Source organism: Ischnura elegans, chromosome 2 (assembly GCF_921293095.1).
Source record: "Ischnura elegans chromosome 2, ioIscEleg1.1, whole genome shotgun sequence".
In the NCBI taxonomy this organism is placed as follows: Eukaryota; Metazoa; Arthropoda; class Insecta; order Odonata; family Coenagrionidae; genus Ischnura; species Ischnura elegans.
In genome coordinates this window covers 31855428-31874125 of record NC_060247.1, presented here as the reverse complement: position 1 = coordinate 31874125, position 18698 = coordinate 31855428, and the positions used below count along the sequence as shown (strand labels likewise).

General features: G+C 38.4%; 1 protein-coding gene across 1 annotated transcript in view; it reads right to left on the bottom strand.

Annotated features, from left to right (window-relative positions):
* The window catches only part of LOC124174198, a 34519-nt gene that overhangs the window by 4141 nt on the left and 11680 nt on the right, over nt 1-18698 (bottom strand). Inside the window, exons 7-12 of the mRNA XM_046553296.1 lie at nt 17914-18089; nt 17371-17449; nt 10542-10677; nt 7715-7939; nt 4667-4746; nt 1927-2036 (exon numbers count right to left, since the gene is read on the bottom strand). Coding sequence (XP_046409252.1) covers nt 1927-2036; nt 4667-4746; nt 7715-7939; nt 10542-10677; nt 17371-17449; nt 17914-18089 — 806 coding nt within the window. The remainder of the gene's footprint in view (nt 1-1926; nt 2037-4666; nt 4747-7714; nt 7940-10541; nt 10678-17370; nt 17450-17913; nt 18090-18698) is intronic.

Genomic DNA, 18698 nt, shown 5'->3' with positions numbered 1-18698 from the left:
TAGGGGAAAAGGATGGGTAAAGATTCGTTTATCATAGTGCTGTCCTGGTTTTCAATAACTTTTAAAATTTATAATAAATGGTTTTAAAATTTCTCCTATGGCAGCTGCATATTAAGTGTTTAGCAAAATTACTTTTATCATCTTTGTTATTTCTGCAAGCACTTAAATTTTCTTTCTTCCTGACTTCGAAGCTTCTTCTTGTCTTCCCCACGTGGTACCCATTGCAATCGCTGCATTTCAACAAATACACTCCACATCTGTCTAGGTGGTCTATCGGATCCTTATATTTCACAGGCAGTCTTCTCAGAGTGGCATTAGGTTTAAAAGCCATGCGGAATTTGTCCCCAGGTTAATGATGAGCCATTTCAAAGAAAGAGCATCAAAGCCTCTTTTGATTTCCGTCTCTTTTGATTTCCGTCCGCCGAAAACATTTGGTCGACAGCCAATCTTCTCTGTTTTTTAAATATCAATTTCTCTGTTACATTTTGGGAATAACCGTTGCTGTAGAGATTTGTTTGATGGTGATGATTGAGTTCCTAAAGTCTGCTTCTTCTTCCCTTCTTTTAAAGGTCTTCTAAAGTCTACCGCTTTGAATAAAACTATAGAGAGCAGTTGGAAATTTTGAAAATTATTGAAAACCAGAGCAGAAATCTGATAGACGAATACCTTTACCCAACCTTTTTCCCAATTCTGACCTCCGTTTTAAAATTCATCTCTTCCTTCGTTAGGTAAATAGGTTATAATAATAAGATAAATACATAATAATTTACGCCTGAAAATGATGATCACTCATCGAAACCCGTGTCGCGTTATGTAAAAAAGTAGTGGTATAAGTAAAAGTAAGCTATCCGAGAAATCTTATAATGGAATAACAGTTAAGAAGGAATGAGTGAATTTTATTTACTGTGTAATCAATTTAGTTCCCCTCCGGCTGGTGATATTGAAAACACTAAGTCACTTAAATAAGTCTGATTACACTAAGACACTTGGGTAAGTCTTGCCTATGACTTATTGAAATTACTGATTGTGAGTCATGTAATCTTAGTTAAATCGCCCTTACAACCTCTCCTTTCTCTTATCTACTGCTTCTGCTCGATCAGATGATTGTGACAATTTTTAACCTCCACCCCATCTCCTGTTTCCCTAAAGTTTCGGTAGTTAGATGGGCTTGTCTATATAACTAACACTTAAAATCTGTTAACTAAGTTGCCGTTGATAGTTCTTTAGTCCGGAGTATGATTCATTATTAATTATTCATTAATCACACCTATTAAATAAGTTGTTTGTTTCTTCTTACAACTGAGGATAATTCCAGCATTATAATTACTGTACCGAATTTTGTGACAATAGTTATTTATTGATCTTCAATAGCATTGTGTTCTTGTGGTGACCCATTGTGAAAGCAGCGCAGATAATGATTTACTTTCAACTGGGGTGAGCATGGATTTTTGGATATGAAGGATATTTTAATTCCCATTCCCGTTATTTAGTTTATTGTTTTAAATAATGGTATTAACTACTAGCAAAAGGAATACATGCAGTGATGACACCATTAGCAGGAGAATATTTTCCACTTTTTCGGCCTTTTGGCCGTAGGATTCAGACAAATAGGATGTGAGTACATTTCAGTAAAGACAACACGAAGAAAAGCTTCAGGCTCCAACGACAAAAAGAAACGGAGAAAAACTTCACCGTCCACTTCCCCAATTTTTCTCTGTTTTTAATGTTTGAATGAACATATAAAATTAGTGCGTGATCAAAATGTTTTTCCAGCATAGAGTTTTCTTACAGTTATCCGACAATTTTCTATTATAACAGATTTGTAGCGCCTAATTTTATTTCAGCGTTACCCTTACTATTTCTCTGAGCTTAATCAATACTAGATATTGGTGTTAGGACAGTTGAATTAGGAAAATATATACTTACGCTCTACCGCCGTTCAGACAGTGAGCCGCAGTGAGTACGAAGTTTTCGCTGATCAAAGAACCACCGCATCTCCATTGAATGTAGTTCTGTGGTCCGTAGCCAACTGCTGCCTACAATGTGAGAGAAATATAAATACTGTCTAGAGAAAAAAATCAGTCCAATATGCATTTTCATCTCGGAATGTCAATTTTCAAATTCACGCAAGGTAAAGAGGCCTCCATTCTCTTAGTATTACTTGAACTGGTAAAGTAATTTATCTCGATATTACAATATTCTGATTGTAATATACGAATATTTGATATAATTCAGTGCTGCACATTTTTAAGGTATCATTAAACCAGGGTGCTTAATTTGACTTCATTCATGAATTTTTAATATGCATATTATGAAATGCCACTTTCCATTTAATGGAGGCTAAAATTGTAAGCGTACATGGGAAAATGTTGTGGTTTTTTTAGGTGAAATCATGAGTCAAAAATTATATATTTTTATCCTACCATCTGAGTTGCATTAAAAAAGGACATTGTTAACAAAAAATGGGTCTTATAACAAAAATGTGTTCGTGTAAAATCAGATAAAAGAGAGAAGATACTTTTTTCGGTTTCAAGAGCGCATGAGCGGCTGTAATGCAATTTTCAAACCCTGAAATAATGTCAAATACCTGTCCTATTCCATTACAAGATAGACTAAAAGACTTGAAAATCACAGCGGGATTTCCATCAGCCATAATAGTAATTTCAATCACATTATCGAGTTTATCACTAATAAGATTAATCCATAGATATTTCTGACGCATCGCAAAGGTATTTTATATTTACATTCTCATGCTAAACCAGAGTACATCCTTAATAGACTAACCCAGGATCTTTTTTTTTAATTCTCTATACGTCATCTTTCCCCATACCTCGCTTTAAAGAGTCTTAATTAATTTCTGCTGAAGTATTTCGACTGAGACCTATATTATTATTTTTAAGTTCATTCAAATTATTTTCTTTCCAATTGATTATATAAGTAGTAAATTGTATTACTTTTTTAGGGATATAACAGAAAACTCTCTCACATAGTTTCAACGGGTTATCTTTAATGACTATGATATTAAAATATTGAAATATGAATTTGTTTCAATTCATAAAATTTAAAACATCTATTGACTAGGGATGTGCGAGTACTCAAAAATTCGAGTCGAGACGTGTAGTTGTTACTCGACTCGAGTCATTCGAGTGATATTACGAGTGTCGTGTCTAGTCGAGTAGTTTCGGTTACAGAGCTGTCGAGGCCAGTGTGTTCAGAAATCTGCCGACAGGAGGCGCTTTCATGAAACCCATGTAATAATATCGTTGTTAAAATCAATAAATCGTTCTAATGTCTTGACCCTGAAGATTCAGCTTGCTGTATACGTAGCAGTCAGTAGTCGACGTTGCGTCGCCGCCAAAAGCCTTTTCGTCAGCCGCGGCGGCCGACCGTCTTCTGACCCGGCGGCGTATTCTGGATGACCGGAGTGAACCTCTACGTCGCTCATACTTTATTGTGCGATACTTTTATACCCTACCCAACTTTCTTAACTCAAACGCAGGGAGAATACATAAAAATTGTTTAGATTTTTAGGAATAAACCTTAACTTTTCAGCTTCAGCGAACAAACCGATTTTTCCCTGTTAGACGTCACAAATAGTGCCATCGTTTTGCCTTTTTTAATATTACGTACGTCCGATTTTAATTTTCGTTTGTTACTTTGCTACGTCCTTTTCCTTTTTGAACTAATAAAACAAGAATTGCTAAGGTTGATTTAAAAAAGTGAGAATTTAAGAAAAAAAAATTAGTCCATATGGCTTCTATAGTTCGTTCGCATCGCCCAATTAAATTTCATGAAGATTCAAGATCCTTAAAAATCTCTAATATAAAATTTCTAATAAAAATTCCAAGAGTTCTCAAATATAGCAATTTTGTCTAGAAAGTAGGTACTTGTCCAGACACACGAGTAGCGAAAGACAATTTTCTGCATGCATTAATACCGTTACATGATGACGTCAAAACCTGCGACCTAATCATGTAGAACAACTGACTTTTCTGCAAGAGAATTTGAAAGGATCAAACATTACATAATTCATTTACATATGCAATCTTTATTGCAATGGTGCAAATGCTTTTATTCAGGGCTATTTCTAACAGTTTGGATGCATCAATAAATTAAATTGACAACATATTACTAGAGGTTAGTTCATTATAATTGTACTTACTTATGGAACTGTTTAAGACACATTAATTTTCATTCATCTCCTAATTCTGACACAATTACTATCGAAATTCCCATTATCTTTTCCTTTTTGCATCAGGATAAGCATTCAGAATAGAAAATTCGCAAGGGGATTGGAAAATGGGAAAAAGTAGGTGCATACATTATCGTATTGCAAGATTCAGAAATGACCAAACTCGACTCGACTCGATACTCGCGAGTAGTTTTCAACTCGACTCGATAACCGACTCGAGATCAAAAAGCACTACTCACACATTTCTACCATTGATTAATTATGGCATAAATATGAAATAAATATTTTAACGATAGTTATTTGAGAGAAAAAGCGTTTAAATGAAACATTAAATAGTATCAACTGCGCTATGCTAGTTTTCGTAGAGTTAATTAAATGTTCCCTGATAAAATTTATCATGGCTTATCGTGTGTACTTCATGTACACACGATAAGCCATGATCAGTCATGTGTCTTGGCACGTCATGTGTCTTACCATATGTGGAAATTCATCTGGAAGTGCCGCGGTCCCCCCAACAACAGCATAAGGACAATCTTTAGCATACCAATCGCACCCTAAAATAAAATAAATATTTTATCAATTAGTGTACAAAATATACCTAAAATCGATATAATTAGCATTAATGAATTTATAAATTAGCATAAATATGTGCTATTAACCAAAATATATGTTAAACATCTATATAATGGTTTCAAAATTGGTCTATTTTAAATTTCAAAGTTAATTTTTCATGAATTTTGGAAGTTCTTAAAAGAAAACAACAAAAATGGCAATTATGGCGAGCTATGGAAACCAATAAATGTCTATATTTTGGATAATAATTAGTTCAGAGTGCTGATCATTTTTATTATTTTGTATTGATTATTTATTACGATTATTTTCGCAAATTCTCGTATTTTCACTGGATGGCATGAAAAAATTATGTTGATTACTTTACGTCCTCTGTATTCGACGCCAAAATTAAATTTAGTAAATACTTCCCTTTAGAGTATTTAAACGCAAAAATTACGATTATAAGGAAATAATTGATGGAAAACAATTTATGTCTTGGAAATAGTATTTTTTTTCTCCTTTTCAAAATTCAATACTCTCCCTTATGATTGTTTCTTGCCATTTATATCATTAGAATACGAGGAGTTTGTTATAAACTCAAGAAGGTGCCAAAATGTTAAGCCTCGTATCCAAAATAACTTAAACAGCAACCTTTCCGTAAAATAAAATTGATCGCGAAAAAAGAAACAATATTTGTTATTAAATATGATAAAATGATGCGGAATAGTTTTATAACTTTCTTCAAACTAATTACTTATTTGAGGGGAAACGATGTCGTCCAAGAGGTCAATATCCTGGGTGAAGCTCTCGGACACCCCGTGGTTAACAAAACTCTTCGAAGTGCGAGGCGGCCAAAGAATTGGAACTGGCTATTCCTGCCCTGAAAAGGTGAACCTCATATTTCGACATTAGGGTGAACCCCACCCTCACTACCCAAATCAACCTTTGCATTGTATCACTGATTGTGAGTATGATTAAGTATTTAATCGACCATACACAAAATGTTAAGTAAATAAGCTCAATAGGGTGGTTTCCTATTATTTTTTATTGCCTAAGTAGAAAGATTATTACTCCTGGAGTGCGCATTTCACGCTCTTAGATTTTCGAGTGACGATATCTATTTTTCGCGATTTAAACGAAAAGTGAAAATTTTCAAGCGCGCGAAAACGCGACGGCTAAGTCGGAATGATGGGAAAAGTCCGTGTGACGTATTTCTGGTTCCAGCTGTCGGCGTGTGAGGTGACCTTGGGGCGAGGCTTGAGCGCTGATACGACGCAGGCTGCTAGAAGGTAGCTGAGTACCCTGCTAGCAGGTAGCGCTTGGCTTAAATAAGGATTATTAATACATTATCAAACGAAGGTAACTTTCCGAACTTAGGTATTTTTAATGTGTGATTATTAACAGATGTTTCCCTGAGCTCTGTGCCTCATGCATGCATTAGTAATCTCAGACATTGTAAAACTCCTACCTACTCTTACAGAAACTACGTCCCTGTGACGTCACGTGGAGTGGAATCGCATGGGCGCCAATCTGGCCTTTTTCAAATGAGGTTAAAATTGACCGTGGCCATTCGTCTAAACTGGGATTTTTTAAACCAAATAATTTGTATATTATGAATACACTAATGGTGGGTAAGGAATCGCAATCAATGCATTTCGTTTTCTTTGATTAAGGAAACTAACCTACTTGAAGGGAAGTGATCAGGGTAGAACATCTTCAATCAGTCTCCATGGATTCCCTTAGGACCCACGGTCGGTCGAGTTGCGTCGAAGAGCGAATGTGCCTCCACACACACACACACTAAATCAGTCTTTCTCAACTGTCTTCACCTAGCCTAGCTAACTTATTTATTTATGTTACATTTTTAAAATTTATTATCTTATTTATGTTTTTTCATTCGTTCCTGTCTCTCTGCCTAAAGCTTCACCTTTCCGTTCACCATTGTTGTGGACTTTTGCGTTCATTCCTCATCATACCTTGAATCAGGACTCATTGCTATGCCTTTATGTCTCCCTTATGACGGAGTGTGCATCCACTCTACTGTACCTATTTCCCCCTGGGCGCAAACTATCCCTCACACGACCGTCATAATAAAACTTTGACCAAAAATATGTAAAACTCTATCTATTTTTTTGTAAAAAATTTTTGATTTTCCGGAACAATAAATAATAATAATAAACACACACACACACAGAACGAACGTCGGAGAATCGGAGACAGTCCCCGGTAAGGAGAATTGTACAAGACAACATTCGGGTTCATCCCGCTTGACTACTAGGTCTATCGGATCGAACCCACACCCTACCATGGGATCCAGCGACTCGGAGGAGGAACAACCCTTGAAGGTGGCGTTCTGGGAGCTTTCGTCACAAATATATTATCCATTACCCAACGCAAATATAGGTTGCATCACCACACATGTTAACTAGTTTGTCCCCGTGGATAGATGCATTTAGAAAGCCTATTCTTTCCCTTAAAGATGCTGCCAAGGCCATTACCACAATTCCTCTCGATCCTACCTTGTAAAATTTTATCTCCGCAACGAATTTTAACTGATATCGGTCATCTAGCGTGGGGCTCAAGGGGCATAAATTCCACCGAAATGATCGGAAGATATGGTCATTACAGTATCTCCTAGCCCCTCCCAGATGAATCCACCAAAATGCTCTACTTTTCCAAATAAATGCCCCCGAGAATTTCTTGTGGCTACGAGCTACACTGCTGCAATGCTGCATCCATGTGTGTGGGAAATGTTTTTAATGGGTAGAATAGTCTCTATTTAGATATTTTGATGAGTGAGTACCTACAATTTTCTTCCCTCATTTTAACTTTTTGCAGACCACACCCTTGCTTCGCTTCTAAAACACTATTTCACTTGTAACAAAAATTGTTTCAAGGCGAAGTTAAACGGAATTGTGTAAAGGAAATCTTTCCTTCAGTTAGATACATATGTTGATGACTGATACTTACAAGCCTTAGCCTTGTCTCCTGGTTTCCTTGAAGGGGGATATGTGACGGGCGGCGGAATCGTAGGCTCCGTCGTCGTGCTTCCATTGCAGCAAACGACGGGCTCCTTGCCATCGAATCCACAAATCATCGGCCTCACACCCCGAATTAGGCCCTCCAGGGCACTGACACATTGACTCAGCACAGTGCATACACCATTGCGATCCTTTGAGTCGGTACATAGATCCCCTATATTTAAGTAGACACCCGATTTCATTTTGACTCTCAATTTAGACTTCTTACCAGAGAGATTTAGATTTACATAAAATAAAATTGGCAGTGGTGTCATGGGGATGTGACATATATATAATATTAAGTTGATAAAAAATGTTTTTTATGAACAATTCTTACTTTAAATCTATGAGAAAAACCTATGAAAAGCTATTGTTATCAGAAGGGTCCAATTAAATTGGCAGCAGCGAATCCAGAGAACAACATTGAAGGGTTGTCATTCTACGGCTAGAGATTTTTTCGAGTAAAAAGACCTCAGTGAAAGGTGGCTGAAATGCGGCGTGCGAGATCTAGAGAAAAAATTCTCTGAAATATTTTTTGTTTTAGATAGACTAATCTTCCATTTGTCTAAGTATAACAAAGTCGGTTTGGTAAGTGGTACCTCATGTCACCTTCACCACGGTGTTGAGAATCTCCCATCCCCCCTATCCTACCCATGGAGACGTCGCGACGCGTCGTCGGGCTCTCATCTCGGCAGCGCGCCGCGGCGCCTCTGAACCCTTTTCCCTTCCTCTGTTCCCCACCTCTCCGGGTACGTAGGCGTATAATTTTCGGACTTGGTTTCCGGACCGAAGAAGCGTATCCTCGTGGTCCCCGCTAAGGGTTTTCAATGCTGCATTCGAGATTTTTAACCGCTTCAAAAACGTAATAGAGTCGTCCATGATCGAGTTTTTTCTCACGAAATAATTTCGGGCGGTTCAAACACAAGCTCAAAGGAGGATACAAAGACGCAATACAAAATACATTCTTGATTGGTGGACTGCAGAGGGAGCTCATTTTTAGAGGTTTTAATATTGAAGGCATAATTTTTGTTTCAAAATTGGTAATGGCATCAGGGTTCAATATGAAAATTTTCATGACGAACTGGATTTGTTATGAAAATATTGTTGTTATGAAAATATTGTATGGACGAACAATATAGTTTTTGATGGTTTGCCTCAGTTGAAACATTAAAACATGAATACTAATAGATGATAATAACATTTTAAATCCAAAAATCCTCTATGGTACAAAACGATTCGACTGCTAAAGGGAGTAATGGAACGAGGCGTTGGTATTCCAATGACAATACAGCAGGGATTTTAGAAGAAAAAAAGGTTTATGGAAAGACAATTGCTGCATTATGAATAACAAATGGTGAAGGATTTAACGTGCTGAACTTGCGACGAAACGAAAATGAATAGTCGATAATTCGGAATAAGCGCATATGTACATCGTCTAAGTTCCGATCAAACGATCTTTGGATTGGTCACCAGGGGAGGAGGAAGCAACACAATTTACAATTTTCATTTTGCGAATATTCTATGTCGTGAGTCCATGATGTCAGCAGTAGAAGCTAAAATTAAATAGTGGCATTACCTTGACTGAATAAAGCTCTGAACATCTTGTTCCGCACTATTTGCCGCGTGACGCGGAGTTGTGTTATAAGTGGCAATTTTCCTGAAGTGGTGACGCAATGGATAATCTATTCGCTCACTAAGATCGAAAAAAATTTCTGCCTGCATTCATGGTTCTTACGGAGAATTGTTGCTGAGTCTCGGCGTGGGCAAGATTAAAATCGCTTACTCAACGTTCCGCAATCCATATATCACCATTTCCTTCGCACAATTGTGGCACAAAAAACGTGCAATGATTCGTCTAAGGATGGCTAATCTATGGCGCATTTGCCCTCAAAATTACGTGGAATTGGCATTGTTCTACGCGAATCTACACAGTAAATGGGAGCTTCAGGATAACCGTAAATAGTATATTACATACGGATAATTTTTAGCTCGGTAAAAATAATCTAGGTATAAGTTAGTGGAACTTTAACAAATTTTGATAAAATATTTAAACTTGAAAATGATCATACTATCTAAAAACTATTGCTTTTAACGTTTAAACATCATGCACCGCTCGTAGAAAAAAGTATCGGATTTATTGATTGACTGTCACGTTTCACGTACCTACTTGACGATTGTCTAGCAGCCAAATATCGTTTTGAAATAGTTAGCCTTTTGGAAAATGATATGTAGTTCTATTATGCAAAGGAAAATATATGACTGTTACTAAGTTAATAAACCATATCATGATGAGCTCCATTATGTAAAGGAGCAGTTTTCGGAAGTAGTGGGAGGTAGTGGTAAGAATATAAACGCACATATAATATTTATATCCTGCCCGGAATTAAGAGCCTACTAATGACGGGACGCATGAGAATCGATGATCATCTTCCATGATAATATTGAAACCTTCGATTTGTAGTCTATCTTTTAGGTGAATCATAAATATCATACGACTTCAAGTAAATGTCACATTTTGGCGACAAATAGTGTTGAGAGAGATAAATGAATCGCTGTAATATCCCAGAAGCTCAAAGTCATCGCAATTTTAATACCCTACATGAATGAGTTACGATGCCATATGAGTTAAGTGACTCATATCGCATCTAAACTCATTGTGTTCATACTGGACAACTCTAAATTCCGATAAACATGACACCATGGATGAAATAATTCCAAAAAATAATATAAGGGATTTCATTTAAAATATTAAGGACCGTATTTGCATTTCCTCTCACCTGCATAAAGTTGTGCCGAACACGTATTCAGAAGACAAATTAAGCTAATGCCACTTATGTAAATGAGAAAACTTCCGCGGTCACCTATCGCTCTCATTGAGAAAAGCCTCATCGTAGTGTGGTGGTCAGGTAAGGACTGCGGGCGCATTCATGTCCTTCTCCTCCTCTTCGTTTTCCTTTGGTCACGTGACTATGGTCTGACCTCGAATGCCTCTAACACAGAAGTGGAGAACTTCTAGTCCCTCCAAGCATGCCTAGTCCTCCAAACTCAATTCACTCAAGTTACACTCTAACAATCAACTGACGGTACCTTGTCTAGGTGAAAATTATTTGAGTCGGCAAATATAATAGTTAAAGTTTATCATATGATTGTGGCACAATTTAATTTGGGTAGTGTGATGAAAACAAGTTTAATTAATGAGCAGTTCTTTTTCTAAGATAATGACACTTAAAATCAACTGGCTTTCAATCAAAATAAGTATATCCAAGGACAATTAAACTCTTCAACAATCAGCTATTCATTTACTCAAATACAGAGTCCTCTAGATTGCTCTCTCAACACTACTCTCTCATCATGTCGAGTCGTCGCATAGGCTTCCACAATGGGAAGCACGACGTCCGCCATTGTTAGTCCTAGCAGCCCATTTACCCATAAGGAGATGTGGGCAGATTTCTTCATTTATTTGGTATGCAAAGAATGTTGGTAATTTTCAGATAGTTGATATTAATTCGCGAAACCTTCGGTAACATAAATAAAAATTTTCTAGGCATGACAACAATGGAAACGGCGAAAATAAAGATAAAACCACGGCAAAGACTAAACGTATTACGACCTGATAGAACCCTTCTTTTAATGGGTGGACAGTCAATTGGGCTTAATAATCACTAAAAATACTATTGTATACCTATTGACAATCATGGACCAACAAAACAGCTTAATACAAGAGCAACCAGAGACTCCGTTTAATTACTCTAGAAGTATTTTGAAAACCATTTTTCAATGTAAAGTAGCAAGGCTGATGCTATAGAAGTAATGAAAAATGGTGTAACTGAAAAATTGCCAGAATATAAACAAAGGCAATGTGAAAGAAAAGAACTTGTAATGGATAGTTCAATCTTACATTCAAACAAACACGTCAATTTGAGAAGCTACCTCATTTGATATATGATAAGCATTAACAAAGACTGCGTGCCTATTTTTCAACAACTGTGCTGATTTCTCAAAAAATTATAGATGAATGATAATGTTAACTATTAGGTACTTCATTTAAAAATATACATATATAGTCATATCTCAGCAAAATACCAAGCGCAGGTGACACGTATGGAAGATGAGAAATGACTTACACCACCTAAAGACACTATAATTAGGCATAATAGAAAAAGACAAACTACAAGAGATTTTAGGAGTACATAACTCAGGGTAATAGGTGCTTATGGCATGAATAAAAGCAGAAACAAAGACATGCTCAGTATCTCCAGCTCCTAAGACTGCATGTAGCCATCAAAAACACTCAACCCCTCCAAGAAACGAAACCTTGGATTCATCCAGCCATCGACTATGCCAAACATGAATTACACACAGGTGATTTTTTCCAAGGAACACTATCGAGATACCACAGGTCAATGATTTTGGTTTCATACAAAAAATTTGTATGAAACGATATACGATAAATAGAATATGAGAGGTCTCCTCTTTGGTGTAATAGGCTTAGGATAATTCGCGACGTCGAAAATCGTCGGAACATCATTAGGCTTTTAATTTATTCCAGCCTTCCTTCCGAGCGGATTCAAATTTTGATTCGTATAAGTGCACCTGTGGCAAGGAAAACGAAGATAACTCGCACGAAAATGTTTTCATAATGATTAAATGGCTAAATAATTACGTGCATGTACTGCATGTTGCCTTTCCCTGGGCTACAACCGTGTCGCGGTGGAAAGGCTTGCGCGTCCCTATGACCCCTAGAGCTGCATTGACGGGATTAATTCTAAATTATTCCCGGTAGGGCCACCCATGCTAAATAGGTCGAAGGGTAGGAGCCAGACGAAAGGTAGTCCACGTATTGGTGTCACGTGAAAAACACTGTTGGAATGGAAGTGGGAAACCCTACCAACTATCTCTTCCCTGAAAACATGAAGTACAACCAAATGAGCCTCGGAATCTCATCGACCAGCACCCGTCCGCAAAGGGCGGGTGTCGGGCACGGCAGCGGGGTCGGCAAGGTCCTCGGGGTCGTCAACATGCGAAATCCTTGCAGATACTTATCATCATCACCAGCAGCAGCAGCAATGAAGAGAGAAGAAGACCAAGAAGATGGAGAAGAAGAAGTCGGCTATAAATGTAGGGACGTGGAATGTGAGGACAATCATGAGGGCAGGGAAGTTAGAATATATGAAAAGGGAAATGGATAAAGGGAGGATAGATATCTTAGGATTATGCGAGGTGAGGTGGAGGGTTGGGGGGACTATTAGAGTGATGGGTATAGGGTTATATATAGTGGTGGGGAGGTAAGCCAGCGAGGGATAGCTTTATTAGTATTAAACAGTAAGATGGCTAAGCGTGTGGTAGGTATAGATCAGGTAAGCGTAGGATTCTGGTGATAGAAATTGAGGCGCGGCCCACCGACCTTGTGGTGGTCCAAGTTTACATGCCAACTAGCAATCATAGGGAGGAAGAAGTAGATGAGGTGTATGAACAGCTCAAGGAAATAATTAGAGAAACCCTGGGTAAGAAAAATCTGGTAGTGATGGGGGACTGGAACTCTTTAGTCGGGGAAGGGAGGGATGGAACGAAGTAGGAGAATTTGGATTAGGAATTCGGAACGACAGGGATGAGAAAGCAGCAGAATTTTGCAGGAGAAACAAGTTATTCATCACAAACACGTGGTTCAATCATCATAAAGGGCGAAGGTACACATGGAAAAGTCCAAGGGATGTAGGGAGATATCAAATACACTACATTATGGTAAGATAGAGGTTTATGAATAGTGTGAAAAACTGGCGTAGCTTCCCAGCAGCAGATGCGGATTAAGACCACAACCTAGTACTTATAAAATGTAACGTAAGATTCAAAAGACTTATGTACTAAAGTTAGAAAGGCAAAGAAATGGAACGTAGAAAGAACCTGAAGGGGAGGATATCAGGAACAAGTGTACATTAGCATACGAGAGACTGGAATTTCACAGGCTGAAGAGGAAGGGTGGGATAGTATTAAAACGGGAATAGTCAATGCGGCGGAGAAGTCAATTGGCTACGTTGACAGCAGAAGGATAAAGAAGCCTTGGATTACGGAGGGAATGGTAAAAGAAATGGAGGAAAGTAGGTAGTGGAAGAACATGGACACAAATCAGGGCAAAAGAATGTATAGGGAACTAAATAATCGATTACTACGTGAAACTAAGAGGGCAAGGGAGGAATGGTGGAAAAGACAGATTGAGGAAATGGAAAAGTTCCAGAAGGATGGAGAAGTAGGCGCGTTGTACGCCAAAGTTAAGTCACTATCGGGCGGCAAAAGAGGACAAGCCATGTTTAAAATTAAGGCTAAAGATGGGAGAGTGCTAACCGAGCGAGAAGAGGTACAGAGTAGATGGAAGGAATACGTGGAGGATCTGTATGACGGAAGAAACAGGCCGGAGAGATTGACTTTAGAGGATGAAAGTGAAGTGGGGGAGGATAATTTTGGGCCGGGGATATAAGATTCGGAAATAGAGAGAGCACTTCGTTATATGAAGGCTAGTAAAGCAGTGGGCGTGGACAATATCCCGTGTGAGCTTCTGAAGAATCTAGGGAAGGAAGCTAAGAAAAGGTTTTCCAAACTAGTACGCAGGATATATGAGGAGGGATGTTGGTCGGAGGATTACGTGAAGACTGTTTTAATTCCGCTACCGAAAACGAAGAAAGCTGTGGGATGCGGAGATTACAGGACTACCACCCTAATATCGCATGCGACGAAAGTAGTGCTGAGGGTATTGAACAGACGAATGGAGGCGAGGGCAAACGACTGTTTGGGCGAAGATCAGTTTGGTTTCAGAAAAGGGAAGTCAACTCGTGATGCAATAGCGATAATGAGGTCCCTGGTGGAGAGGAACCTAGAATATGACCAGGACGCATATGGCTCTTCCGTGGATTTTGAAGAAGCGTTAGATAGCTTGAACTGGTTAGAGTTAATGGAAATCCTCAAGAGAATAAGTGTGTATTGGAGGGATAGACGACTAATTTGTAATCTGTATATGGCCCAGACTGCGCAAGTGTGGGTAGCGGACGGAGAACCTGGGTGGGTAAGCATTGGCCGAGGTGTGAGGTAAGGCTGTCCTCTATCGCCGCGTATGCCTACTTTTTATCGTATGCGCTGCGACAAGGCTGTACATTGTCACCCGTAATTTTCAACGTTTACATTGAGAAAGCCATTAATGAAATCAAAGAAAAGGAATTGGGAGTGAATATCCATGGAGAAAAAATTAGCATGCTAAGATTTGCCGATGACATAGCCGTTATAGCAGAAACAGAGAAGGATTTGAAAAATATTCTGGCTAATATGGGTAGGGTAATGAGTAGATATCAGCTGAAAATATGCACGAAGAAAACCAAGATCTTAGTATGCAGCAGAAGAGAAGAAGTCAAGACCAACATTAAAATAGGGAGGCAAAAACTGATAGAGGTGGATGAATTCTGTTATTTGGGAAGCAAGATAACTAGTGACGGGAGAAGCAAGAAAGAAATTATCAGCAGAATAACCCAGGCGAAGAGAGCATTCCACCAAAAGAGAGACCTGCTTACAGCGGGAAACTTAAATATGGAAGTAAAGAAACAATTCATAAGAACCTACATCTGGAGTATGCTCCTATACGGAATTGAGGCATGGACAATGACCGCAGCGGAGAAAGCAAGGATAGAGGCCTTTGAAATGTGGTGCTACAGAAGAATGATGAAAATCAAATGGATCGACCGAGTTAGTAACGAGGAAGTCCTAAGAAGGGTAGGAGAGAAGAGAAGCCTCATGAAAACCTTAACAAGAAGACGGAACAACCTTATAGGCCACATCTTGAGACATGATGGCCTGATGAAGACAATCGTCGAAGGGCAAGTGGAAGGCAAGAATGGAAAAGGAAGACCTCGGACAAAATATATGGAACAAGTAAAGAGGGATGTGAAAGAGAAGAATTACGTAGGTGTGAAAAGATTAGCTGATAGGAGAACTGAGTGGAGAGCTGCGTCAAACCAATCCTAGGATTGTTGACCAGTGATGATGATGATGATGATGATGCTGAGAAGATGGTAAGAGAAGCGTGGGAACAGTTAGAAGCTGGAATAAAAGTGGGAGGAACGATGTTCAAATCAGTGAGATTCGCGGATGATCAGGCGTTGATTAGCCAGTCAGCGAGGGGTCTTCAGGCTCTAGTGAATGCGCTATACGAGCGTTGCGAGGAGTATGGGATGAGGATTAAACACAAGAAAACTAAGGTTATGCGCTTTTGTAAAGCTTCACGAGTGAGGAATGTGAGACTTAAGATAAAGGTGGGTGGTGAAAAATTTGAGCAGGTTGAGCAGTTCAACTATTTAGGCAGTACGTTAAAGGAAAACGGATACGGTAGTAACGACATTAGGAAGAGAATTGCATTAGCAAAGGAATCGTTCGTGAATAGGAAGGAAATTCTGAGAGGATTGTTATTTAAGAGTTTAAAGAAAAGGTTAGCGAGGAGTTTGATCTGGAGTGTAGCGCTCTACGGTGCGGAAACGTGGACATTGAGGAAAGAAGACGAGAGATGATTCGAGGCATTCGAGGTGTGGGTATAGAGAAGAATGGAGAAGGTGAAATGGACGGAGAGGAAAATGAACGACGAAGTGCTGGATATGGTTGGCAAGGAGAGGCAGCTTTTAGATGAGGTACGGAGGAGACGTGACATGTAATTACAAGGTGTAAAATCCAGCTTGAATTCCAATACAATTACCTGCAAACATTCGTTACCAATAACGTAGTTCCAAAAGGGACATAAATATTACATTATTTCAGTAAGTCTTTAATAAAAACTGGTATCATTGATTCCATCGCACGTAAAAGTTCCTCATGGTATTTCAAACGTGAAAGCACTTATATGGTTACAAGTATAACTTTCAAGGACACTTACACTTTCACGAGACGAAATAATAACAACTAACCACATTCCATCATGTGAATAGGTTGCGTATTCTAATGTTTATTGTTTAAATTAATCACTTGAATGTATCTCGGGTTACTTGTATTAGTTTCACGAGAGTATGAACGTTTTAAAAACTATTGCCACAAATAACCTTATAAACGTGAAAAACTCTCAACGATAGCAGGAATTATTATGCACTCTTTTCTGTTTACATCACGTACAACGTAAAACTGAGTACCAAAGGTATTAAACTTTGAAATAAATCACAGCCTTTCATCAACTTAAGCCGAAACTAAGTAAATCTTGATCTTCATATGGATACTTACCCAATACATTGAATTAAATCAACTTCTAACTCACCTCACAAATTGTGGAAGACGGCTATGGTTGCCACTTATTCATCCCGCGCATTTGTAACCATTTCGCCCTTACCTCAGGATTACAAGGAAAAACAAAAACACGGAACCCATCCCTGCAACTATTGGAACAGTTTGGTGCAGAAGAACCACCCATCTCTCTTATTAATCAATTACAAAAATGGAAAAACTGCACTTACTTAACGTTACGCCTATGCTACAACACAGCCCGCCATTAATGGTTTGACCAACAATGGCGGATTGCGACGACTCAACTTCGTAGTTATTATATGGCAATATAGAGGACTCTGCTCAAATATTGATGGCAACGCTTACATCGTCGTGAAGATGAACTGCGCAGGTATGGTATGCAGCAGTTAAGACAGTGTCACTCATGACGGTGGAGAACAAACAACTAATCGAATGCAAAGTAAGATAGGAGAGGATGCGATATTTCAAGATCAACATTCCTTTACTCGCACTTTCCCAGGGACAAAGAAACCATTTTCTCAGAATAACATTTTTTCCCGAATGATTTCTATGAGAATTAACAACAGTAACCGTAGAAGCACTCTTAAAATATAAATTCTCTACTTTATTTTCAAGTAGTTTTGTATATTTACAAGAAAATATTTTGCAATAACATATAAAAATTTAAGAACGCATAAAAAATCATAAAAATTCTCTTACCGATATCATACCAAAATGTTTTCGATATTTTACATAAAATACTGTTGGAATGTCATGTTGCGAGGGCATGGCATTTTATTGCAGCAGAATTGCACATTTGATGCATACTCTCTTCATTGCCTCAAGAAACCACAGACCTGAAAGCTACATAAATCTATTGAGTGGTTAAACTCTTGGACTAGGATAGACTAATAAGGTAGTCTGGGCCAAACTATGCTTTCAATCCACTCAACATACGCTGATACCCTCGTGTAAATCGAAGGAGAATTTGCAAAAGCGCAAACTTTTCCAAACGATGTAATTCCCCATACATAATATTGGCATTTCCAAGAGTTTGTAGACTGTAACGGTCCTCCAGAGTCTCCCTGAAAAGGAAGATGAATATGAATAAGCAAAAACTATTAATGCATGTCTTTGTAATACCAACATCATATTATAACTGTTAAATTTTTTTCCCGATATAACTTGGTATTATCAATAATTTATGGCATATCACGATACAATAATGCAAGGAATAGGGTGTTTTCGTATTATTTTTTTATTGTCTAAATCGAAAGATTATTACTCCTGGAGTACGTATTTCACGCTTTTAGATTTTTAAATGACGATATCTACATATTTTTCGCGATTAAATGAAAAGTAAAGATTTTCAAGCGCGCGAAAACGCGACGGCTCAGTATGAATGCTGGGAAAAGCCCATGTGATGTCATTCTGGTTCCGGCTGGCGCTGTGTGAAGCCACCTTGGTGCGAGCGCCGCGGCGCTCACTCAACTCGGAGGCCTCACACAGCGCCAGCCGGAACCGCTGCCCCTGAACGGAAAAAGCTGCTAGCAGGTAGCAGAGTACCCAGCTGGCAGGTAGCATTTGCTTTAAATAAGGATTATTAATACCCTATCAAACGAAGGACACTTTCCGACCTTAGGCAATTTTAATAGGTGATCATTTAGAAATGTTTCCCTGAGCTCTGTGCCTCA